A 26,238-nucleotide genomic window follows, 5' to 3' on the forward strand; every position below is an offset into this window, starting at 1 on the left:
AAATGCGGATCGACGTCATACCTGGACAGGGAGAGGCGACCCACGGTCACGCTGGTCAAGTGTGGTTTATTTGCTCTAAGAAAGGAGGCCATCTGTGCGTTTTTTTTCCTCGTCCCTGGTTGCGCGCAGGAGCGCAACAAGATATGGTGAACAGGAAGCCAAGTCCCATTGAACTGCTCTGTCAGGACGCAAATGCTTTTATTTCATCCGCGGGACTACAGGCTGTAATGCACGTCGTTGCAGTTTATCATAGTGGCTGATGGAAGTGGGCGATGGTAAATGGGAAGTTGCTGAGAGAGCGCACCTACAGGAAATGGAAACATTACGCCACTACCACCACCTCGGCGCCTTGTCTCGGGCTTCTACCTCCAGCTTCCACGCTGCTCGTGTAAGTTTAATTAACAAAAAAAACAAAAAAAAAAACGTTTAAAAATGATTTGTAATCTCAGAGGAATTGATGTGGTTTTGTTGTTTGTGGTGGAGGCGTCTAGTTGTATTTATTCATTTTATCTGGGCGCATCATTTCGCGCTTGAAAGTCCGGCAGAATCCATTTGCAAGAGATTTTCTACATTTAATTTCCACATTATCAGATACACGTATAGGCCTGTAATTTTTATTACTTTATTTGAAATTAACTGTGGAGATGTTGGCACGTTTTATTTATTTATTTATTTATTTTTCGTTTTAATGTATAGCATGATTAAACGCAGTTATTTCTCCCTTTTTCTATTTTGGCTGGTATGATCTGTAAATGTTCCCCTCATCGTTCCTCTATTCAGATACATGTGCATAATGTACAAACCTTTATTTTAGATCAGCGGTCTTCCTATCATATTGATTTATGGCTTATTGCCACAAAATAATGGGCAACCTCTTTAAAATGGTACAGAAAAAACAAAATGAGACTTTTCTAGTGTTTTTGCAACGTATTTTTCTCGCTCTAAGGGGTCAGCAGACCAAGAAAAAAATTGTCTTGTAGGTGCAGCTGAGGAAACATTTCAGCAAGTCAATTTTCCCCTATAGTCTCTGACAGACACGGTGTTCCACCTGCAGTGTTTAAACGCTTCTGCGTTGCAACACCAAACAGAATACAAACCTTTTGGCCCAAGCACAAATAAAATGGTTTGAAGGCCTATTGTAATCCCTGGATTTAATTTTCTATTTCCAAATAAACTGGCTTTTGGGGAGGCCTTAAACTTATTCAAAACGTTGCCAAACTTTTCACCTTAGTGAAATATTTGTATTTCTATTGGAATTAGAAAGGGTGTTGTCAAATGCAGGGGCGGTCCTAGCCTGTTCGGTGCCTTGGGCAAACAACCCCACCGGCAGGCCCCACCCCCATACTGGACCCCCCCACCTAACCACCACAAGCATCACAGATTAACATTGACGACACTGAAATAATACTATTAACAAGCGTATCAAGCAGTGTTTCCCCTACCATTCAACAAGGAGGGGTCCCTCCTCCACCAATAAGGTCAGGGCATGTAGTAAATCATTATGCATAAGTGTGTGTTCACGGTTAATTTCATTACAATTATTAGCCTTTCTAAATAGTGCCAGATCACACCCTGAGCTATTTCTGTCTCCAGGCTCCTACATAATAAAGCAGAAATTAGTCCGCTGACAGGTACGTGCAGAGCTCAATTTTACAAGCACCTACACGACGTCACAGTATAAACTGCTCGGCGGTAAAAAGTCTCCAAGGCAGCTGCTACTCGCGAGCTCCTGCAGCATCAGCCTCTATGCACCACACACTGACAGGTGTGCGGTGGGTGACTGCTGTGGGAAATGTAGGAATTTGTCACAATAAATAGCCAATAAGTGCGCTCAACTATGAAGTTTAAAATGTTCATGGAGAGTCTGCGCAGTGCCCAGTACAATCAAGTGTGCAGTCGCCTTTAATGTTTCTCCTTAGCTGAGTCATCGCTTCTCTTCTTTTAGTTCACACACAGGTTAAATCACATTCCCACCAATTGAGAGTGCTCAGAGTCGCGGCAAATTTCTACCTGCCTTGGTAAATGTTTCTGCGTTTTGCAAACGAGCTCAATTTCTGAGGATGGACGCACTAAAAAGTCCCTCTGAGTCGGGAATGCTGAGCGTCTTCTAGCTGTGAAGACGTCGGTGGAGTCTGTTCTGATAGGGGATCATGGTACGTACACTATAGAGAAATGCTTATAAATGCCCATAAATGCCAAAGTAATTACGCTTGACAGAACGTGTGTTGCTTGCGTCGGGAGAGCAGAATCCAGCGGGATAGATGCGTCCATTTGTTTATTTCATGTGGTGCCCCGATTACTTCAGTATACCGAGAACGTTTGCCTCACACAAATATGAGGATGATCACGTGTGTGTTGGAATTGTAGGAATTCGCCACAAGAAATGTAGGGAACGGTACGCTCGACTATGAAGGGTAAAACGTCCGCGGAGAGTCAACGCGGAGTCCGCCAAGCGCACAGTACGCCCGAGTATGTGGGAGCCTTTTGGCAGCCCAAGTGCCGTATTTATAACTCACAGCAACCATCAGGAGTATTTGTTGCTAAAATGGATGAACAGATGGATGAACATTTGGGGCCAGGCTCGACTGGCCCCCAAATGCAGAGACACCACAGTTGCTACATATGTCAGAGGAATACAGTCGATAATCAGGCCCTTTTTAATAACAAATTTTTTTTTTCTTTTGTATTACTAGTATTTTCTGAATTTATCTTCAACGAGCTCCAAGTCTTTCAGGTTGGGATGCCTCCTTTCCTTCCTCCATAATCTTTAGCACCTACCACAGATTATCTATCAGATTCAAGTATGGGCTCTGTCTGGGCCTGTCCAAAACGTCATTTCTTCTCTATTTATTGATCACAGACATATTAACAGGAAAATAAAGTGCATTTGCTTCAATGCATTTAACGTGTCACAGAAACCAAAAATGTGCCCAAACATCTGATTTTAGGGACAAAGGAGCTTCTAAAATCCTGAATTTATCTTCAACGAGCTCCAAGTCTTTCAGGTTGGGATGCCTCCTTTCCTTCCTCCATAATCTTTAGCACCTACCACAGATTATCTATCAGATTCAAGTATGGGCTCTGTCTGGGCCTGTCGAAAACGTCATTTCTTCTCAGAACTAATGGGTTGGAAAAATTAAAAGAATTTTTAAGCTGGTTCCTATGAAACTTTGGATAGCTCTGGTAGGTGAGTGAGTTTTTTTCCACACCCACCCTTATTTTGATCTTATTCCTGGGACAGGTGTAAACATAGTGGCTGGGCCAACTACAGGGCCTGTTGTAACCCTTAGAAGATGTTGTATTGTGTTCTGATCTTTCCTTTGTATGTTTTTATGTACGGAAAATGGCTTCTGTCCAAAGTAAATGAAGCTTCAATCATTATGACCATTGGGCACAATCTCATTGTGAGTCATGCACCAAATAGGTTGTTAAAGCTTTGCAAGAAAATCCGGTTAGTTTAGTAACACACATTTTTAATTTCCTTCCTCCATCACAAACTAAATCTAAACGAGTATAGTTTGACCCGTACTTCGTAGCACTGAGTAGGTTCGTTTTCATTTAAGTTGGCTGAAACCATCACCCCTCGTCAGGCGGTTCAGTCTGCAATCATCTTTTTAGTTTTTTTCAAACAAAGGGATGGATGGTTGCTTCTACGGCAACACTAATTGTTGTAGCTTAAATACACTGATGCTGCCTGATGGACATTTAAAAAAAATTGCAGGTAACTTACAGGTAAAACTAACTACATCAGCAGCATCTGGCCACCATGCAATTGAATGTTGTAACCATTTAAAGTTGCATTTCACACAACATGTAGGAACAGTTTAGAGTGCTGCCCAAGTAGCGCCACACATGCGTGGAGCCCCAGCAGGTAATAGTTCCCCATTCACTGTGAATACTGTAAATGATGAAAAGATGGTTGTTGGGCAAGAAAAACAAGATTTGTTTAAACGAATCTTTGTATGGTTTATCATATCGCTTTGCAAGCCTGTGCTTATACTTTTTGTTAGAGGTGTAGCTGATCAAATCAGAGATTGGACCAACAGTTACTGGATGATGAAAAATGCCTTGATTGAGACTCTGAGCCAATAATTTGTATCAAAATGGGTTATATTTTCCTCCTTAAATGAGACATTTTGAGAGACTTCTTTCCATTAATTTCCTTACACTTTTTTCTGCTGACACCATTTTCTTTTCTTTGAGTCCAAAGTCCAGCTACAGGGTGAGATTTAATGTCAGGTTAGGGAGTGCTTTACAATAAGGATTTGTACAATCAGTAAGTTAACCGCTGTGGGCTGGTCACAGGTCGAGCTGTTGTTTGCCATCTTTTTGCAATGGTTCATAGCATGGGCGTAGGTTTGTATAGGGACCATAGGGACATGTCCCTACCAAAATTTTGGACCTACCTAATTGTCCCTACCAATAATTCGATGTGAATAACATGTTTATAATTTACAATACATCGTTGTTACAGCAGTCGCTTATTTTCCTCTCGCAGCTCCGCTGCTTTGCGGCGGCTGCTGCTGCAGCTCCGTCTGCCAGCCTGCGTGTCCAGTCGGTCTTTTTCTGTCGCTTTAATTTAGCAGCGCACGTAACTGTGCTGTGTGCTGTTTAACTCCACTCTCATTGGTTGTTTTGCCTTAAGTCCCGCCTTCTCTCTCCCTGGTTGGCTGTTTTCTAGTGCGTGCATGTGCATGCATGCTTGCAGCGCGAAATTTAAATTTAATTCACGCTAGAATACTGCGGTTACTACAACGAATATTAGACTACGAAACTAGTCCCAATTTAAAAAAAGATATTATCTACGCTATAACAGGCGATAGAAGAAGCAGGAGAGAGTAGTTTTCATTTGTGGAACTTAAGAAATGTAAGTAACCAACGTTAGCATCTTAAAATAATATTTAATTCTGAAGTATAATACATTTTATCAACAAAAAACTTTTTTTTTTATAAAACTAAATATTCTGTGTCAGGCAGGAGTTCTGTTACCTGACTCCGCCAGATAGATTTGCTCCGCATATCCATCTGGAAACCTTCCGTTGAAGTAATTTTGGGAAGGGGCGAAAATACTGGTTAGCTGATTGGCCTATGTTGGTGATAGACGGGCCAAATGAACCAATCAGATTCGTCGTCGCTCGTAACAGAGCGACGACGAAAACACAACCACAAGCCAAGCTACTCTTGCTCCTGCAGGTAAAGGCTCGTTAGCTCAGCAAATAAATACTCTGTAATTCCGATAAAACTTGCTCGATAGCCACGCTAACGCTAGTTTCATCGGCTGAAACCGCCATGTTGTTTAGACTGAACTGACGTGCTTCCCGTTGCGTCACACCTCAACCCGCCTCAAAGCCAACGCTGATTGGACGTTCGTTTGGTGAACGGCTCCAAATTTTCTTTAACGGAGAGTATCCAGACTGATCTGCGAGTGAAACCTTGAAAGCTCGCGAGATCAGGATGGTCTCACGAGGCTAGGAGTTCTGAAGACTGCTGGAAAAATCGACAAGCAAAGAATGTAAGCTTTCAAAAAATCCCTTTAAGGCGGTTCAGATATAAATAGCATGTGTTATTCATTTTATAGCGTGTATAACAACACGAGATGGTGCCTAAACATTGCTATTTTTTGTTTAGAAAGCATAATTAGGGTTTCACATAATAATAGTGCTATTTAATGGACTATTTCTACTTTTAGAAATAGGATAAAGTACAAACAGAGAAACACATTGGTTTGATTTTACATAGATTTCCACACAGTCCATAAGTAAATAAGTACAAACATTAGTGTCTGGTAAAAATGCTTGAATCTGGCTGTTTATTTTGGATATTATTACATTACAGATAAGATAGTGTTATATTTTCTTTAAATAGTTGTTAAAAGTGATTTTATATTTGAATAAACTTAGGCTCATGCTTAGTGTTGTGATTGTAGATGATGCCACCAAAAAAGAAAAGAGACATAAGGAGCTATTTCAACACTCAGACAGTAAGTATATGGCTGAATTTAGGGAACTGAAACAATGAGTGGTGATGTTGCAGCACAGGTAGAGAGAGAAGTGTCCGAACCTTCAGGGCTTCAGGTGAGAGTTTATTTTTGTTCAGTATGAGTAATGGTATTCTGTGATCTCTTTTGGAGCTCACAAATGACACATTGATTTTAGGATAGTTTGCTTGATTTACATGTTTGTTTGGTTGATTAATTGTACATAGGAAACTCAAATGTCAAGGGAAGACAGTATAGAGCAGGCTGAGGGAGATGTTCCTGGACCATCAGGGCTTCAGGTGAGGTTGTTAATGTAACTGCCTTAATAATGAAGGAATGGTCTTTTATTAGAGCTTGTAGTTAATTTGTCAGCTAGCGTGAATACAGAGTTGTATGGTTTTCTTTGCTCTTTAGGGGAAAGCCAATTTGAGTGAAGGTAGACCTCAAGCAAGTCAGTGTAGTGTCCTGGACATGGGCAGTAAGCCATACCAGCCGGATCCAAAGTTTGTTGAAGTGCAACAACTGAAAAACAAGACATTAAGATTCCAGGCAAAGTGGTACAGTCAGTTTACATGGCTGCATTATAGCCCTACACTAAAAAAAGTTCTGTGTTTTGAATGTGTCAAAGCATACACCATCAAAAAGACCACACTGGAGAAAAAGAATGAACCTGCTTTTTGCTTAAATGGTTTCAATAAATGGAAAAATGCCATCGATAGCTTTAATCGACACCAAGCCACCAGAGCACACCATCATGCTGTTGCTGTTAATGTTATGGAGCAAGCTCCAGTTAATACTCAGCTTTCTAATGCAATGGCCAAAGCTCAGGAGGAGGCAAGACATTGTCTACTGGAAATAATGGGCTGTGTAAGGTATCTTGCAAGACAGGGACTTGCTTTTCGAGGACATGAAGAAGATGAAGGTAATTTGCATCATCTTGTAAAGTTTATGGCAAAAAAATGACTCTCTTTTGTCCTTTTGGCTTACTCGTAGCCATGACTATGTGAGCCCACAATGCCAGAACGAATATCTAACTTTATTTGGGAACACCATCGTTCGGGAAATTGCCTCAACAATCAGGTCCTTACCGGTGGTCCAATTTTCCATTATAATGGATAGCACTCAGGACATACAAGGGAAGGAGCAAGTTTCTTTATGTTTGAGATATGTGGATGAGGACTTAGAGCCAAATGAAGCATTTGTGGGACTATATGAGGTGCCAGGGACAACAGGTGAACAAATGGCCAAGCTAGCAGTTGATGTACTGCTGAGGCTGTACATTCCAATCACTGCATTGCGAGGTCAAACCTATGATGGAGCAGCTAATATGGCTGGGAAGTTTTCTGGGGCGCAGGCAGTGCTGAAAAAAGAGCAGCCATTGGCATTGTATGTGCACTGTGATGCCCACTGTGTGAATCTTATTACACAGTCTGCTTGTTGTGCCTCTCCCATACTGCGTGATGCGTTGCAGTGGGTGCATGAACTGGGAACTCTAAGCAACCAGTCTGGGAAGTTTAAGGGGCTGTTGGCTGGACAGGCTGTGACTGGAGGATCATATAAGGGGGATCAAGCCTCTGTGTCCCACCAGGTGGACAGTACGTGGCCAGGCCGTTGACAAAGTACTTTGTCAATATGAAGCTGTGTTGTCTAGTTTGGAGGAAATGGCCTCAGTAAGCTCTGACACTGGCACTCGGGCCAATGGACTCTTAGAAAGATTTCTTAAGGGTAAAACCGTTCTTGGACTGCTGGTAGCTTCAGATGTGTTGGGAGAGCTGGAGTGTTTAAATCGATCTTTGCAGAATCGATCACAAACAATAGAGGGGATGCAGACTGCTGTTGGTTATGTCCAATCCACAATCAAAGAAAAAAGAACGGAGGAGAAGTTTGCAGTGTTATTTGCAAAGGCTGCAGAAATGACACATACCCTGCACCTTGACCCTATTGAAATACCCCACCAGAGAAAACCACCCAAGCGGTTCAGTGGTGGAGCTTCTCCCCATAGGGCAAAATCACCTGAGGAACACTTTAGGGCTGAATATTTTAAGGTGTTGGACACTTTGGAGAGTCAGTTTACGGAACGGTTTAACCAACCAGATTTGCAAAAACTGAAACAGGTTGAAAATGTTCTCCTTACTGGACAAGTGGATGATAGTATAGGGCAGTATCCAGAAATAGACACAGGGAGTTTGAGGGTCCAGCTGACAATGTTTCACTCTAAGCATAAATTTACATCTGTTAGAGAAGCTGCAAATATTCTGAAGGGGATGTCCAGTGAAGTCAGAGGCTTGTTTGATGAGGTGGAAAAACTGATCAGGCTGTTGTTGGTTGTCCCTGTGGCATCAGCGGAGGCAGAACGAAGCTTTAGTGCACTAAGAAGGTTAAAAACATGGTTAAGGTCAACCATGACTCAACAGCGCCTCAATAACATAGCAGTCTGTCATGTTCATCAAACCGTTCTGGACCAGCTTGATCTAAAAGATCTTTGTCAGCAGTTTGTCTCTGTTAATGACAGGCATAGGCACATCTTCGGAATGTTTAGATGAAATAGAATACACTGAACAGTATTTACAGTCCAGCTTCAATGTGTGGAGATCAAGTTAGGTTCAAGTTAATGTTCATGTTTTGGGTGTTGTTATCTACACTTCAGATGTATATGTAAAAAACGTATTTGGAATGTTACGATAAAGTACGTGAAATGGGTTACACAGCGTAACTACAGCCTAGTTGTACAACTTGTATATTGAAGTTAATATTTTAAATGCTCAGTGCCAGTTCCTCTTCTAGTTCCTGTGCACATGTAAATACAATAAATTTATTTGCAGTCCATTGAATGTATTATTTTGCTTTGTTTTATGATAGATAAAGAGCATATTAAATAAAAGAAATAAGAGTGGGCTTTACCTCTGCATAATTCTACATCTTCAAAAGAAAATACAGGATAAATCCACATACAACAGACATATTTAGACTATATTTGGTTAAATAGGCACATATTTGCCTTCTGTCTTAGTCGCTGGTAAGTTGAAATGCAAACCTTTTCAAAGTGGAAAAAAATCCCAATTCCACATTCATGAGAGCAGGTGATGCTTCAAACATTGACAATAGCATCTAGTGTGTGTAGTGCCTATAAAATTTGTATTAATGTTGCAAAAAATGCTGCTTTTCTCTTTAAACGAAATGTCCCCTGATGCTCACGTCAAGTATAAAAAAATAGGAGCATGCATATTGCGTAGGACCAATGACATCAAACCAATGAAACTTGAGACCAGTAGTGTCCCTACCAAAGTTGAACTCAAACCTACGCCCATGGTTCATAGTCTTCAGAAATACTTCTAAATGCTCCCCTAGGGACATGTTAAGGTTGTTTTTTATACATACATTGTTGGTTGGTTGTGTTCTGTGAAGAAGTAGTTCAGGGAGCTTAATGTTGAGCTTAAGGGTTTTTGGAGGTTAATAGGTGTAGAAAGTTTCTTTTTTTTTCACTGCATTTCCATTTAATTAAAATTTTGAATACTCAACTCCAGTATTATCAGAGGCCTGACTTTTCCATTTCATTTTTAAATTTTTACTATATTCACTGCTTTATTTTTCCTAAAGTTTTTGGGGTGGTATTTACTTCATTGGCCAGCTGCTGGACAGAAACAAGGACAAAGAGCAGGGAAATTATTATTATTATTTAACAGGTAAATTTAATAAAGACCATAAAAATGCTGCAGATTCCTTAATCTATAATCATATACAATTTTAAGGTCTACTTCTGTTTGCATACATCATATAAAAACACTATCTTTCAAAAAGAATGGTCAAGATTTGACAATAAATGAGACTAAACTTTTGCTGTTACGTCCTGTTTTGCCAAAAACGATTTGCTAAATTCCAGAATAATATATTTTTTTCAAATGTAGCTCACCACAAATCTACTTTTTTGCAGATAAACTGGGCCTAAGGGTGCCACTTTAATGTTACTGTGCTTCTTTTTTTTTTACATTTACATGTGATCTTGCAATTTTTGAAACCCTTTTAGTGCAGCCCTCTTAGGGTAGCTGACATCGTTTTACAACCCTACAACTCAGAAACTGCACCTGTCCTGTCCTCCACTACCTTCAGGCATCGCTGAGTCAGCACCTTGAGCCAGTGGCTCGAACTGATAAGGCTCAGCCCCGCTGGGCTCCACAAAGCTTTCCATGATGGGGGTGGGTGAAAAATCTTTGACCTCAAAAGATCAATCCATGGCAAAACCACCAGATGCTGCCCTTGTCACCCTATGTTTCAAAATGTTGCTTTCCCTCGTCCTGACCGCAGCCCTGAGTCCTGCTTAACCCCCACCTTTCATCCCCACACTTAGCCGTGTCTCTTGGAACCACCCACTTGCCGTTGTTGCCGTGGGCGGAGTTATGCCTTTACATCGGGTTGAGTTATACTTTAAAAAAAATTTTTTTTACTTACTTTAAAGTCAGCCATTTACATACATTTCCTTAGTATTTTGTAGAGTTGCCTTTAAACTGTATGTTATGGATCAGGCATATTAGGTATCCTTCTTCAATCTTGGCCCATTCTTCCAGACAGAACTGGAGTATCTGGGTCAAGGCCAGGTTCCTTGTGTTCATCTTTTCAGCTCTGCCTAAAAATATTCAATAGGACTAAGATCCAGTCTTTTTGATGGCCCCTAAAAACATTGGATTTGTTGTCCTTAAGTTGCTTTGTAACTAATTTGGTGACATGCTTAGGGCGATTCTCTGCTCCAGACAAACATTTGCTATTTTCCTTGCTTTTTTATGTCGATGAAGTAAAAAATTATGGCTTTTAGAATCTCATTGCTTCTTAATTAACTAAATAAAATTGATGTCATCTGATCATAATGACATGGTGAATTTACATTAGACTGTCTGACTCCCAACATAATTCAGATGAAAATAAAAGTAATCTGTTGTACTCCGAAGAAACAGCTTTCGCAATTTCTCTACAAAACAGTTTCAGAACTGATGAACTGGATAGCCGCCCAACCTCTTCAGAACCCCATTTTCTTAATGCAGCAGTGGATTGAATTTACGTCAACAATGGGGAAATAAACTTAAAATTTTCTTTAAGTGTCTCTTTCTCACCCGCTTGGTTTCTAAAATGTAACAAAGCTTCCACTTAATTTAAGTCGTTATGTCAAAGTTGCAGTGCACTTGTGTTGTCAAAGTACATCCATTCCACGGATGCGAAATGTATATGCTATAAGCAGCTGACATTTCAATCTGAAACACTCACAGAGAAAGAAATGGCAATTAGAAGGATTTTATTGACACGATAATTTAAGTCTTTAGCGCTCAGACCTCGGCAGGAACATTAATGCTGAATTATACTTTAATATGCATAAGTAGATGTATGAGAACAGGGATGTTCCCCCCAGGTCTGAAACTGGTGGTGGAGTGGAGATAGAAGAAGTTTCTTCAGTCCATATGATGATCTGTTTAAGATAGATGTCCAACTTGATAAACACAGGTTTGCATGAACTGTCCATGATGAGCAAGCTTGAAGCGACTGTGGAGAGGAAAAACTCCCCTTTGGGAAGAAACCTCAGGCAGAACCGGGCCCAACATGGTGGTCTTCTGCCGGACCAATAACGAGGTGATAGGGAGTGCTGAAGACTGGGAGAAAACACTCTGATGGGTTGAGGATGGAGGAACGTCATGGAAGCTAGATGAACTCAGCTACGATGGTGGAGAAGGGATTGGGGGTGGGTTGAATCAGACATCTGATTCGTAATCAGACATGATGCGATGCTGTTTGCGCTTGCTGGTTAGCAGGCTGAGACGTGGATTTGAAGTTGCTTTTAAGATGAGCACGGGATGCTGATTGGGCTTCATGGAGGTGCGGTTCGTAGCTGATTGGCTCACATCAGAGGCGGATCGGACTCTGAATGGAGGCAGGCGATGAGTTTCTTCAATTGAACTTCCGCTTTAGCTTCATATTATTTAAAGTTAAGCTCTCAGTGAACAAGCAGCTTTGGGCAAAAGTATTTTTTGGAGATGCACTACACACACACACTGACAGCGTTCGTTTTCCTGTTTGAAAAGGTTTACTAGTCCAGAGGCGGTTGTTTTCGGTTACTTGTATGAGATCCATAGAAGATTGTTAAGATTAGATAAGTGAAAATTTTAAACATAGTTTGTGTTTTATAACATGGCGATACTCCGGAAGTAAGCCACTCAAACTAGTTGGATTGCTTGTGCCAGGAACAGCACATCCCTTCCTGGCACCTCCCAACCGAAAATCTCTCCCTTTCGGGAGAAAGACGTGTACATGAAGGGGCGGAGTGATATTACACACTTGGAAAGAATATTTAGTGTGCCTTATAATCCAGTGCAGTTTATGGTCCGAAAAATATGGTAATTATTGAGTTTTGCTGATGTTTAACATCACGGTCCATAAAGAAAAACTGTTTTTGAATCTTGTGACTATGGCAGCTACAGATCAGAATGTGAAGCTAATGTGTGGGCTGGTTGTCACCTAGATGTGATGTGAAACTAGCCTCTCACAGCGTTTCATCGCCACTGTTTTAGGGTAATGAGTTTAAAGTCACTGAGAGTGGTGATGAATAGCTTGTTTTACAGAGAAATTATTATACACACTTCAGGTATCGTTAAATGAATGCCTGGTTCACTGACAGAAGAGTGTAGTATGGATCACAGAGAATTGATTAACACATCTTGTCATGGTGAGTTTACATAAAACAAAGAGACAAATGAACAAACAAACAAAAACCTTTTAGAAGGAATGTGCCCACGGAAATGGTGAGCTTTGCTTGTTGAATTTAGGATATGAAACATGTTTTATTTTGGTTAAGTAAGTCTGTATTTTTGCAGAATAGTGCTATTGTGTGTTTTTTATTAACCTTATGGTAAAAAATAGAAATGCATCAAATAAAAAAAATAAAAAACGAAGTGTTTAATCAAATCTGTAAAACATATAGCATTGAAATAAAAAAAACATTTTTAGTGCAACGCTCCAAGCAAACTGAACATCTGTGTTTTAATGTGTATAAAGCTCCAACCAGCTTTACATTTGTATTTAATTAGTCAAAGGAAGTGAAACACTCATGACGTTCAAGGTAAAACAAATTCTCCAACCGTCAGGCTCCAGTGATAAAAACTTACCACACTGGAGTTGAAGGAAACATGTTTACAAAGCATGATTTGCATCCCCTTCTCTCAAGGTGTGTCTTTAAAAGAAATAAGTTGAAACCATTTAAACGGTCTAAGATTAGCCGCAATCATCTCAAGTTTCGATTCCAACGAAAGCCAGGTTAGCCTGTCTGACTTTTAATTCCCAAACGAATGAATGTTTGTGAATTCCTTTCAACATCCTTCATTGGGCAGTTAAACAGCAAGAGAGATGTTACATCGTATGTTGGAGGACACAAATGGACAAAACTTTCAAACGCCTTCCTGTCGAATCAACTTTAACCCTGAATTATTTTTCCCTCTAAGCAATAAACTAAAACCACTGTTAAACTTGGTGACATAAAAGGTTTATTTGCTTCCTTTCAGTCTGTGTGCTGTTTTTCTTTCATTCAGACAAGCGTTTTAGTCACTAAAAGAAGCAATAATACATCCTGATGTGGAGCACTTGAGGGTAGAGTCCATAAATCACTTTGCCTCACTTGCATTTAATGCATTAAGTGTTTTGTGTTGAGCCTTCTTTCTTACCTTATAATTAACCCAAAAAAGTTAGGAACACAATGTGGTAACATGCCAAACGCCTTTAGGTATTTTGCATGCAGTATCATCTTACAAGGAAGAATGCAGAATGGGGTGCGGTGTTGGTGGAGTGGCAGAAAAACCCAACCCAATGCACAGAAGTCTCCATCCTCAGCATGGTTGTCACGGAGACCTTTTCCGCATGCCATTTCGTTTCTCACATCACCCATTTCCCTGTCTAGGAACTGTCAAATAAAACCAGTACAGTCACACAAAAAAAATTAATGCAGGATATTGCAAGCTTTGGTTTAAGCATATGTATTCAGTGGGTGAAATATCTCTCTTTAAGAAAATATTTTTTTATATTAATCACTTGTGGCACAGGTAGTGGCACCCTTAACATATCTGCACAATAAATGTAACTCAAGAACTTTTGTATCCATCCATCTATTTTCCTACACGCTTCTCTCTATTGGGGTCACGAGGGGTGCTGGTGCCTTTCTCCAGCTGTCAATGGGCGAGAGGCGGGGTAAAACCTGGACAGGTCGCCAGTCTATCGCAGAATTTTTTCAACTTGTATCAGTTTAACAAGAAATCCCTTTTCAAAATGGGAAGGACAAGAGAACATGGGGAAAATTGTGCTTATCCAGGCAAGCAGGGATAAACGATGTTACAATAATAGAGCTTACCGTGACCTTAATTGTGACTGGTCTGGCAAAATTAGTTTTAAATGGATGCGTAGATCTCAGACGTAGACTAGTGTGTTGTGAGGCGGCGGGGTTGCGGTTACAGCACAGGTGTGTGCTGAGCCAACAAGCCAAAATTATTTGTTTGAGTTGATAGAACTTTATAGTTTAGCTAGCCTCCCCCTAGTGGTTTGGTTAAAGTAACTGCAAAAAGATGGCTGATGTGTGTAAAGGGTCTTTGCCGGATAAAGAAAGCAAACCCAGTTTATAATATTAAAAAAATACAGCCTACATCGAGCTCGCAGCATCCTTAAGAACTCTTCTCAGCCAGCCCACAGATTGTTTTCTCCCCTGCCCTCCGGCAGGCGTTTCAGGTGCCTCCAGACCAGAACCAGCAGACTAAGGAACAGCTTTTTCCCCAGAGCTGTCTCTTTATTGAACTCTAACCCTCACTGATAGACTCTCCTCTCCCTCCTCACACCTTGTTATTCTGTTATTTACAAGACTGTAATGTTCACCTGCACTCCTGACTGTTACTATTTTAACAACTTTTCACATGCATCTTGCACTACTAACTATGACTGAATATTGATTTGCACTGCTGACTGTCTGTTCACAGTACCAATTGTTTATATATACATTTGCAATACCGTACTTTAACTGTTACATGCAATTACCTTCCACTGCACTTTAATTTAAATAGCTTCTGTCCAAACTCTATTTATTCATTTTATAGTAATAGGTAGCTGTATATCATGCTCACAATTCTGCCTATAGTAATAGCCACCTGTACATATATTCATAGTACATGTAAACTCTGTTATAATAATCATCTGTATATTATGCTATTGTACATATCTGTAAAACTCCACCTGTAATATCCATCTGTATACTATATTTGGTACATATCCAGCTGTAAATTTAGTTCACAATACTAGTTATCTATATATACATATCTGTACATATCTGTAAAACTCCATTTATAGTAATACCCACCTGTATACTATATTCGGTACATATCCAGCTGTAAATTTAGTTCACAATACTAGTTATCTATATATTATACTCATAGGACAAATCTATCAGTAAAATTCTGATTATAATAGTATAAACCTCTATATTTATTCAGTAATAACCCATGTCCTGTACTTATGGAACCATTGTTTATCCTGCACTTGCTGCTATTGCACTTCTGGCTAGACCTAAACTGCATTTTGTTGCATTGTACCTGTACCTGTGTAATGACAATAAAGTTGAATCTAATCTAATCTAATATATTTTAAAGTAAAATATCTCACAAACTGCAGTTAAAATTAGAAACTTCACAGCGGTACATGCAGAAGAGCAGCTAAAGCGGAGTAAGGTTACGAAACAACTATCAATATGTCAATGAGCACTGTTCAATCCATCATCTAAAAAGTAAAAATAGTGACTAAAGCCCAACCACAAACTTTTGCTAAACTCACGAGTCAGGAAAGGACAGCATTATGCAGAGAACAGCCAAGAGACCTAGGGTAATTGCAGATATTCACAGCTCAGCTGGGAGAATCTGCTGACAACGTTTGGCGGTGCTTTCCACCCATCACTTCCTCCACATTCCCAAAACCAGACTCAGGACAATGGGAGATAGGGCATTTTGTGCTGCTGCCCCACATCTGTGAAATGCCCTCCCTGACACCTTGAGGGCACCTCAATCCACTGAGTGTTTTAAAAAAGGCCTTAAAACATTCCTTTTTAGCAAAGCTTTTGGTCCCCTTTAGATGTTTTTTCTCTCTTCTAAAAATTATTTTTTTTAATAATTTTTTTAGTTTTTCTCTTTTTTACCTGTAGTACTTTGAGATCGTTTGATGGAAAGTGCAGTATAAATTAAATGTATTATTATTATTATTATTATCTAGCTTTTATGAAAGTGCCGTTATTGATTGATGAGCAGCACGGTTTTTTCATTGCAGGGACTTGATGCCTTTACCCTGGATTTTGAAAGCCCTCCGTATGTTTCAACACAATTTTAACAAAGTAATTAAAATTTCTCTGGTCCACACTTTCTGGATAAAAGGTTCGTGTCTGGGGTGAGGACTTTTAGATTACCTCAGGATTGTTGAGGGGCAGGTTCCTGCCTCGAGCAACAATAATTAGGGGACCCTTTCTTGCAGTGGTCTGACTTCTGGTTACCAGCCCTATTTAAGACCTGTGTGTTGTTTTGTTATATTTCATGCCAGAATCATATTTAAACTACAATGACTACCAAACTTAAATATGATTTTAGCTAGGGTGCCATGTACCCTCTAAAAATTCTTGCTATACACTTTATTGGAGTGCCTAAGAAGACCCCCAGTGGCAGACACCTACCTGTCTCCACCAGCTGTGGACACATCAAAGCTAACCATCTCCAGTTATATTCAATGTTATTTATATAGCACCAATTCACAACACATGTCATCTCAAGGCACTTTACAAAGTTAATGAGTGTGTTAATGAGTTAAATCATCCACACAGATTGGTCAAAATGTTTCCTATGTAAGAAAACCCAGCAAATTGTATTGAATCTTGACAAGCAACATTCACTCATCCTGAGAGAGCGTAGATAACCATGCCACTGCCTTTGATGTGGGTATGTGAGCCAGACAGGAAGTGTCTGTGCTGTTAGCATCTGTTGTTCACTGAAGGGAATTCTGCTGGTGCGACGTGACAGTTGCACACAAAGCTTTTCTCGGTGGTAAAGAGTTGCAAACGCATTGCAAGTATGTACATGCACTGCAAACACAAAAAAGTATTTCACACACAAAACTGAGACTAACACACAAAACAAGTGCAATGGGAAAATGCAGCAAAAGAGGAACACTGCTATCACAGAAATTAGACACACAAAGTGCAAATATGCTGCAAACACAAGTCAAGGGTCTTCAGACCTCTCATACTGTAGTGATCGACACATCAGAAATGCAAAAGTCTCAAGCACGCTAATACTAAGGATGTGTGTATATATACCACTGCTTTATAATATTGAAAAAGATTAAGGGCCTGAACTTCAAAGATTCCAAAAAGGGAGCGTTATATTGTGTCAACAGAAAACTGAGAGCAAAAAGTGGGCGTCCTGCCCACTGTTCTTGAGAAGAAGTACAAAACAGATTTGGCCAGCTTTTGTTAAGCACAAAATCTCTTTCTGGGGGGTTGGTTTGTTTTGGCTGAACTGCAATGCCGAAGGGGGGCGGGGAAGGTGCATTTGGTAAAGCTGTATTACGTCGGGACAGTAGCAGGACTGGGTAAATACCTCTTGTTGCACAAAACTTTTTTTACTCCATTTCCGGGGACAGCTTTTGCCAGGGACAGGTCATCCAAAATGGAATCTGTCCCGGGAAATCGGGGACATCTGGTCACCCTACCGGAGGGGCGGAGTGATATTACATGCTTGGGAAGAGTATGTAATGCGCCTTATAATCCGGTGCCCCTTATATGTGGACAAAGACACACACATAAATTCATGGTGCGCCTTATGGTCCAAAATTAAATTCCACTGCTTTGCTGACAGCACACAACTGTATATAAAAACTGGTCCATCATTGACATTGTTATCTTCGTCATCGTTGTTGTCATCATTATCAGTATCATCGCCATCATCTTCATCAACATTGAGAACCTGCCTTGAGGAGATAAAGACATGGATGGCGGAAAACTTTCTCTGGCTTAATAGCTCAAAAACAGAAGCTATCTTAGTTTGCACACCACACTAGGTCCCGTCTTCTCCAATAACACACATCACCTTCTCTGGTCAAAACATACCTCTGTCATCTACAGTCACCACCCTGGGTGTAAAATTTGATACTCATCTCACTTTTGACACCGTGGATGGAATTCTAATCCATAATAATATAGTAGCTTCCCAGAGTTACTGAATAAGGAAACGGCAGTTTTCGGCACTTTTATTGAGAAACAGAGCAGAGATCACATATATGGAAAGTAATCGCACCATATGGTCCCACTGCAGTCTGCGTCTGCCTGTCTCTGCCCCTCCTCGCTTTCGGCTCTCCCTAATACTCGATAGTGGCCTTGGCATGAGACAAAACAAAGACAATCTATCCTAGACAATCAACATCCCGCACAGTAACTACGCAGCATTTCAGCAGGCCCGTGCTCACATGTCCGAGTGGCGTGAGGCCATAGTGACTTCAGAATACCATTCCCATAACAGACACCCACATTAATCATCTCTGCAAGACCTCCTTCTACCAACTCCGTAACATTGCCAAACTCCTCCCCACACTCTGTCAGATGTAGAGCAACCTTCATCTCCTCAAGGCTCGACTATTGTAAATCCCTCCTCGACAGGACTCCAAGCAAGAGCCTACAATAACTGCAATACATCCAGAACAGCGCCGCGAGGGTCCTGATGAGGGTGCGGAAATATGACCATATCACACCCATCCTTCACTCACTCCACTGGCTTCCTGTTTCATCCAGGAGCGACTACAAAATCGCTCAACTAACTCAACAGACCTACCTCAAAGACCTCACCTTGCACCACTAACCTTCTCACGTAACCTCTGCTCAGGAACCAAAGCCACCTTACAGCCCTCAGGACTGAGCTCAATATTATGGGTGCTCGGTGTCATGTTTGGCTTTATATGTTTTGCCCACATGCAGAATACATTCGGGGATACAGGTAGATAGAAAAGGGTTTATTGAAGTCAAAACTCGAGAGTGGATGTTCAGCAGGATGGAGCTCGGACTGGGACCAGGAGGACGGGAAGCCGGTTTGATCTAAAAGATGAGAGGATCTGTTATCTTTGGCAGAGGTAACTGGGAGGATGCTGCTGGACGTGGACGTAAGCTTACCACACGGTGGAGGACCCAGGCCGGGGAGGTGGCGACGAGAACTGGGTGTTGAGCTGATGATGAAACCACAGGTGTCCGGAGAAAACGGCGAGTGGATGCGGAAGCGGGTCCGAGCAGCACCGTAAATTCCAGGAATCCAGATCAGCGGGAGGAACCAGTTGCTTGTCCGAAGATGGCTGGGTTCTAGAGTTGTTGTCCGGAGGAAACGAGAGGAAACCACGAGGTGAGCAACAGGAGAGGTGACCGATGGATCTTGACAGTTGTCAACACGAGAGGGGATCGTCCGGATGCGAGGTGGAACCTGGGAGACACAAAGGTAGGAACTCTTAGTCGCATATAAGGATAACAAGGCTAGAGAACCGAAGCTGGCTTTCATACCACGACGGTAACACTCTGGCATCCTCCCGCTGTCTGAGCACGGTTCTTATGGTGCTGTCTGGTGCTGCTCAACAGCCCGCAGGTGTGTGGGCTCCGCCCACCCATCAGCCACGAACACCTGTGGAGAAAACTAGCAGAACCGTCACCAGGCTGCACAGCCCTGCTGACAGGGTTCTGACACTCGGGCTTTCTGCTCAGCGGCTCCTCACCTCTGGAGTTCCCTCCCAGACCACCTGAGGGCTCCCCAAAAAACAGACTCTTTTAAGAAAGGTCTAAAAACCTATGTTTTTTAAGAAAAAAGTATTTTCTTAAATGTTTTATTGTGCTTTGGCTTTTACACCTGTTTTTAATCTTGCACTCTGTAGCACATAGAGATTGCTTTTATATAACAGAAAATGTAGAAAAAACTGAACAGAACAGCAGTGGATCATGGGGCAAATAGGCCGACTTAAAGCACACTGCTGCACATCTATATTTTAAGTGTCAGTGTGTACTGTATGTGGTATGTTTCAAAGGGTTTTAGAGTGGTGTAGTGTATTTTTTTTTCCTAACCTTCTTCTTCTTGTGTCCAGGTGTCTGGCAAAAAGATTCCCCAGAGACCAGACACCTATTTGAAACCTTCCGGGCCAGACCAAGAACAAAGAAGGCAGGGGGGAGTGGTTTACTGGTTTTAGAATTGCTGGAGAATTATTTATTGTAATTGTGTTTAATTTGGGATTTTGTCTATTTAATTAGTGGGTTTATTTCTACATAATTATTGGTGGGTTTTTATTGGAGGAATTTTACATTAGTTTTAAAGGAACTGATGTTTGTACACCCCTAGTTGTTTTAAGTGGTTTTTACCTAGTTGGGCGTGTCCCTTTAAAAAACCATCTTGTTAATTCATTCAGGAGTTGGCTTGTTGGAGTTTCCTGAATGCCACCTGCTGCTACTAGGTAAAACACTAAACTGCTTAACCTCCCTGCATATGCTGACTGCACTTGCACTTTTTTGGACTTTTTTTTAATGGAAAATAAAAGGACATGGAAACTGAGGACATTAAAACTGCTTGACCTGTCAATCTTTTTTTCATTGGTACCAACCTTGTTTGTTCCACCACTTGTGCCAACCTGACTGCACTGATCCACACGGTGGGATAGTGGTGATATATATATATATATATATATATATATATATATATATATATATATATATATATAATGAGAAGGGACTTAGCCGTTGAACAATTTCCTCTAAGCTTTTGTAGTTTATTTGGCTGAATTTGGACATTTTGTTGAGATAAGTTTTAGTTGGAGACAGCTTTGGTTCTGAATTTGATATAAATGTGCAGCCTGCCTGTCTAATCTTTTGGATTTTCTCAGTAAAGAAGTCAGCCACTTCTTTACAAAGAAAAGAAGTGGGTGAAAGCACAACACATGGAACACGAATGATAATAATAACAATAAGCAGTGCAAGTAGCCTACATCTTATTTGATTGGGGAGCATGGCGCTAAGGGACATGGATAATAAATAGGGGGGCGCTGGCCAAAAAAAGATTGAGAACCACTGTATTAGGAGAACAGCTTTAGACAACGTCATGGCCAAAGATTCATGATCTTATGTACAACGTGTGGTCAATCTGTCAATGGGTTTTAAGCAAACACATGCGTGTAAAGAAGAAAGGAACTGGACAGTTTGAAAAGGAAGAAATCTGTGAATGACTATCGAAGGCTTTTCTATGAGCAATAAAACTGGCTTCAACAACTCTAGCTCCATGTAACAGAAATTAATTTCTGTCAAAGAAAATGGTAGTTTACTGTGTTTCCCACATTTTTGCTGAGACCAATGCTGCAGATTTTTTGTAATATTAAAAAAAAGTGAGATGACGAAACTGGTTGCCATATAACCACATTTTCTTCACTCTTCTTTCTTCCTGTCATCATGACGGCCTCACCACTATCGTTTTGATGACTTAAATCTCTTTTAGCAAAGGAAGGCGGTGCAAATCTTAAAGACCATCTAAATATATGTTGGTAAGCGGAGTTTGAATTGTTACTTGATATTGAGCTGCTTTAGTTGAAAAAAACTCCATATATATTCTGGATACTGTGTAGCCCAGGTTCAGCCATGAGTATATTTCTCTTTTATTATTATTTCTTTCTTTCTCCTTATTTGATTCCAGATTGCACCTCGGTTTAAGAAGCTATCGCCTCTGTGCTGAAATGCAAATGTCAAAACCCAAACAAAAGGAAGCTATTCCTCCCTCCTCTTCATCACGTATGTGTAATCATCCCTACTGATAGAAAGAGACCAACCACCATTACCCGGATCCCTGTGGCTCCAAAGTTTTGCCCGTCGTCTGTGTCTAAGCAGCAGAGCATCACTCCTCTGAAAAACACCAAGCACTTATTGGTCTCCGCCTACATGGATCAGAGAGTGCCGGGCTTTGACATACGCTTCATTGGGATGTTTCGGAGAGACTCCATGCAGGAACTCCACTGCTTTTTCTGCTGTTCTGGCTACATCAGTGAAACCACTCCCGCAAAGGTTTTACAACACTCGGACAACTTCGGGTTTCCCTTTGTCACCACGGATGTTATGTGCCAGATCCCTCCAGAGTGCAACGCCACACATGTCACTCTTCTGACTCAGCCCAGGCCTGAGAATGGATCTGAACACACCTGGCTTCCCATAAGGAACAAGAAACCAACGGAGAAGAGGATAAAAAGATGGACTTCACTGTCTGCATCTCCAATCTGTTCGGGGACTACAACAACGTGCTTCAGTTCGCACAGACCCTGGAGATGTACAGGTCAGTAACGATGCACCTTTAACCAAGGGGGTTAAAATTGTGCAAAAATATCAACTTCTTTTTTTTTTTTTTAAGTCAGTTTCACATTTTTTGTAGCAATTTTGCATCAAGTGCCTACTAGTGTTGAGATTGAGGCTTTGCAAAAGTGTGAAGGTTTTAATTTTGCCCAAACAAACAATTAGTGGCTAGCCATGCAAGATGTGGATGACGTTAGTATGTTTTAGTGCAATCCGCAAATAACTACTTGTGCTGCTTTTCTACTAATAATTTCAGCTCTGCACCGCTCTGCTCTGCTCTACTCCACTTTACTCGGACATTTTCCTTGTTGCCTTTCATCAGGACCCACTGACAGCTTTTGGTTAGCTTGAAGGCCACAGCTCCTGCAAACAGCGTTTGTGCGCTTTACTGCTATTAAGCATTACTCTGTGATGTTAACACCATAAAGAAATCTGTGAGAACTGGTAAAGAATAAAAAAGTAAATCATATAAAAAAAATACAAATAATGTTTGTATTATTGTATATCCGATGATGTCTTCAATATAAAATAATCCACTGGGATAAATATGGCGCTGAACTAATAATATTCTCTGCCTGCAACAGATATTGGGTGGGCTATGCCAAAAAGCATACACCAAACTATCTCTGATCTAGTATTACAATATGTTCTAATTACTGCAGTAATAATATTTAAGTGTGTGGCATTAAATATGAAATGGTATTTACCATTTTTACACTGTACTGGTAGATGGAACCTTAATTTTAAGTTTTAAATAACGCTTTCTGGATATCTATCTGGGACCAACTTCAGTTTGTGCAATGATTACAAAAAACTGTTAGAATGTGCAGCAAGACTCCCAAACTCCATCAAATTTACTACCACACGTATATTATGAGGGGGTGGTCATAACAGAGCATACGTTTTAATGAGAGAGAACGTCGCTGAGGCAGTGGCGGCGGGGGGGAAGTTTTCTTCGTAGGGGCTGTAACTTGAATAGACATTCCGTTTCAATTCAGCCTTAGTTTTATATATAGCACCAAATCAAAATATAGTATATATATATATATATATATAATATATATATATATATATAATATATATATATATATATATATAATAGATTATATATATATATATATATATATATATATATATATAATCATAATCAAAACATATACTAAGATATCACACAAGTGTATTTATATGAATTAAGCCAAGAGAACAAGCAGACTTCTACTTTTTATACATAGATTGGGCTGTTCTGTCTTTGGGAGGAGCAAATTTCTCAATAACTCTGTGGTTTGGGATAGTTTTGACAGTGACGCTACAAAATCTTAACCTGACTCCGCCAGATGGATTTGCTCCGCATATCTATCTGGAAACCTTCCGTTAAATACTGGTTAGCTGATTGGTCTATGTTGGTGATAGACGGGCCAAATAAACCAATCAGATCAACGAAGCATATGACGTACTAACAGCGACGACGAAAACACAACCACAAGCTCTTGCCAAAACCAGTCGGGAGAAGAGCAAAAACATATTTTCCTCTGAGAAAAGCCTCCAGAGCAGTGTTTTGCTCTTCTTTCAGTAAAGAAATACTCTGTAATTCCGATAAAACTTGCTCGATAGCCACGCTAACGCTAGCTTCATCGGCTGAAGCCGCCATGTTTTTAGACTGAACTGTCGCGCTTCTCGTTGCGTCACACCTCAACCCGCCTCAAAGCCAACGCTGATTGGACGTTCGTTTGGTGAACGGCTCCAAATTTTCTTTAACGGAGGGTAGCCAGACTGATCTGCGAGTGAAACCTTGAAAGCTCGCGAGATCAGGATGGTCTCACGAGGCTAACAAAATCCACCAAATCCACTAAAAACACCCAGATTTTCTGAGCTTTCACTTCCATCATGGCCACGCAGGGCAAGTTCAAATGCACCACAGAACTTGACAGTCTTTTATTTTTGATAGAATTTGATAGGTCTTTGTCAACCTCCTCATTGTGCTTGCGGATCTCTAACATATAGCCTTCATCAAGTTGAGAGGAAAGGTTTATTTTCCCAAACATGGCTATTCGCAGTGCATTTTTCATGTGAGTCCCAGACCATTCATGTCTTGTTGCCTTTTCCGAAAGGTGCTTTAAATCGGTCGTATCTGTCTTAATCCATGCTGGGTCTTTAACCCCTATCTTCTCTTGATAAGGTCTTCTCTCAAAAGTTATGTTTTTGAGTGACTGTACTGAAACATTTTTATTGCACCACTTCTAATTTCTGTCCAATCGTCTCTGACTCCCACGGCTCGGCCTTCATTCAGGCAAACTTTATAACAGACAGCTCTGACGTCGCCCCGTGGTGGGAGAGTATGTGTAAATCAAGCTGCATTCAGCTCAAGAAAAGCTACTGCACATGTAGGTGGCTGCGGCTTGAAGGGTGCGGCTTTGTTGTCTTGCAATCAGAAGGTTTTGGGTTCAATTCCAGCTTCCCCCCTGTTGCTTGTTGATGTGCCCCTGGGCAAGGCACTTAACCCCAAGTTGCCTACTGAATAAGCAGAGCCCAGGAATAGTAGTTGACAAGTTCAATGCTTTTCTTTGGCACACTAGTCAATCTTCTATATTTATTCTGCTAATAATCATCTAAAAGTAATTTCTGTGGTTGAACAAAATACATTTTTAAGTCAAATAATGTGGCCTAGATGTGTATGAGCCATTTAGACGTTAAATAGAGAAATTTTCCATTTAAAAAAAATGGTGAGAGAGAGCAGAGGCAGATGTGCTCCTAAAATGGCTCTACAGAGCAAACAGCATCTCTCTCTGTCTGCTGCTAACACAGCCGGCCCACATCTAAATCACGGATTATGCATGCATTCAGAGAAAAGTTGGCTACTACTGTACATGTAGGTCCCTAACAGCTGGAGGTAACTGGGAGTGGGGGGTTCCCAAAGCAGGATAAAAAAAGCACAAAGTGTGTGCACACAGTTACAAAACAATGGAGCTGTGTAAGCTGTCCTACATCAGAGGGAAAGCACATGTTAGATGTTTTTGAGATGGTTTGGGACGCGTACAGAGGAGGAATAGTGAGAGAGCCGTCGTAGGAAGTGAGGCTGGAACTACCAGGCAGGAGGCCTAGATGAAGACCAAAGGAGATTTATGGATGGAGTTAAAGAGGACATGAAGATAGTTGGTGTGAGAGAAGATGATGCTGAAGGTAGGTTAGATGGAGACAGATGATTCACCGTGGCAACCCCCAAAAGGGAAAGATGAATATGTTCTATTATGTTTTGTAAATACAGTGAGTGTTTTGTCTTTTTGTTCAAGGTTGCTCGAGTGAAGTGACAGAGTGGTGATTTACAACACCAGCTGTGGCCCAGACCTCGACCGCCTTCTGGAGAGTTACAAGCAGGAGGAGGGCTTCGTGGAAGTGGTTCCTGGCCAATCGACAAGCACATGAATCCGTCCCGGGGATGGCTTTTTTCAGAACATGGTGGCGATATCCACTACTTCGGCCAGCTCACCACACTCAACGAGTGCATTTACAGATCCATGGAGCGTTCCCGCTACGTCCTGCTAAACGACATAGATGAGATCATCATGCCGTATCAAGAAGACAGCCTGAAGTCCCTGATGGACAGGCTGCAAACACAGTTTCCAAATGTAGGTTGTTCACAATTGCATTGTCCATATTTCCTATGTTCCCGTCATTTTTAAAGCATATTCACATTTGCAGGTGGGAGTGTTCCTCATTGAGAACCAATCTTTCCTAAAAAGCACTTTGAACCGAGTGGGAAGTTTCACCTTCCTCAGTGGTGGAACGGGGTGCCGGGAATTAATATTCTGGGCACATCTACAGAGAAGAAATGACCGAAAGATTTACCATCCATACAAGATGCTAGTTCAGCCAA

General features: G+C 41.0%; 1 protein-coding gene across 1 annotated transcript in view; it reads left to right on the forward strand.

The window, feature by feature from the left end:
* The first annotated feature begins 16 nt into the window (after positions 1–16).
* Positions 17–26,238, forward strand: part of LOC105917700 — a 50,074-nt gene continuing 23,852 nt past the window's right edge. The window contains exon 1 of the mRNA XM_012852572.3: positions 17–388. Coding sequence (XP_012708026.3) covers positions 273–388 — 116 coding nt within the window. The 5' untranslated portion in view covers positions 17–272. The remainder of the gene's footprint in view (positions 389–26,238) is intronic.

The sequence above is a fragment of the Fundulus heteroclitus genome, chromosome 19 (genome assembly GCF_011125445.2).
Source record: "Fundulus heteroclitus isolate FHET01 chromosome 19, MU-UCD_Fhet_4.1, whole genome shotgun sequence".
NCBI lineage: Eukaryota > Metazoa > Chordata > Actinopteri > Cyprinodontiformes > Fundulidae > Fundulus > Fundulus heteroclitus.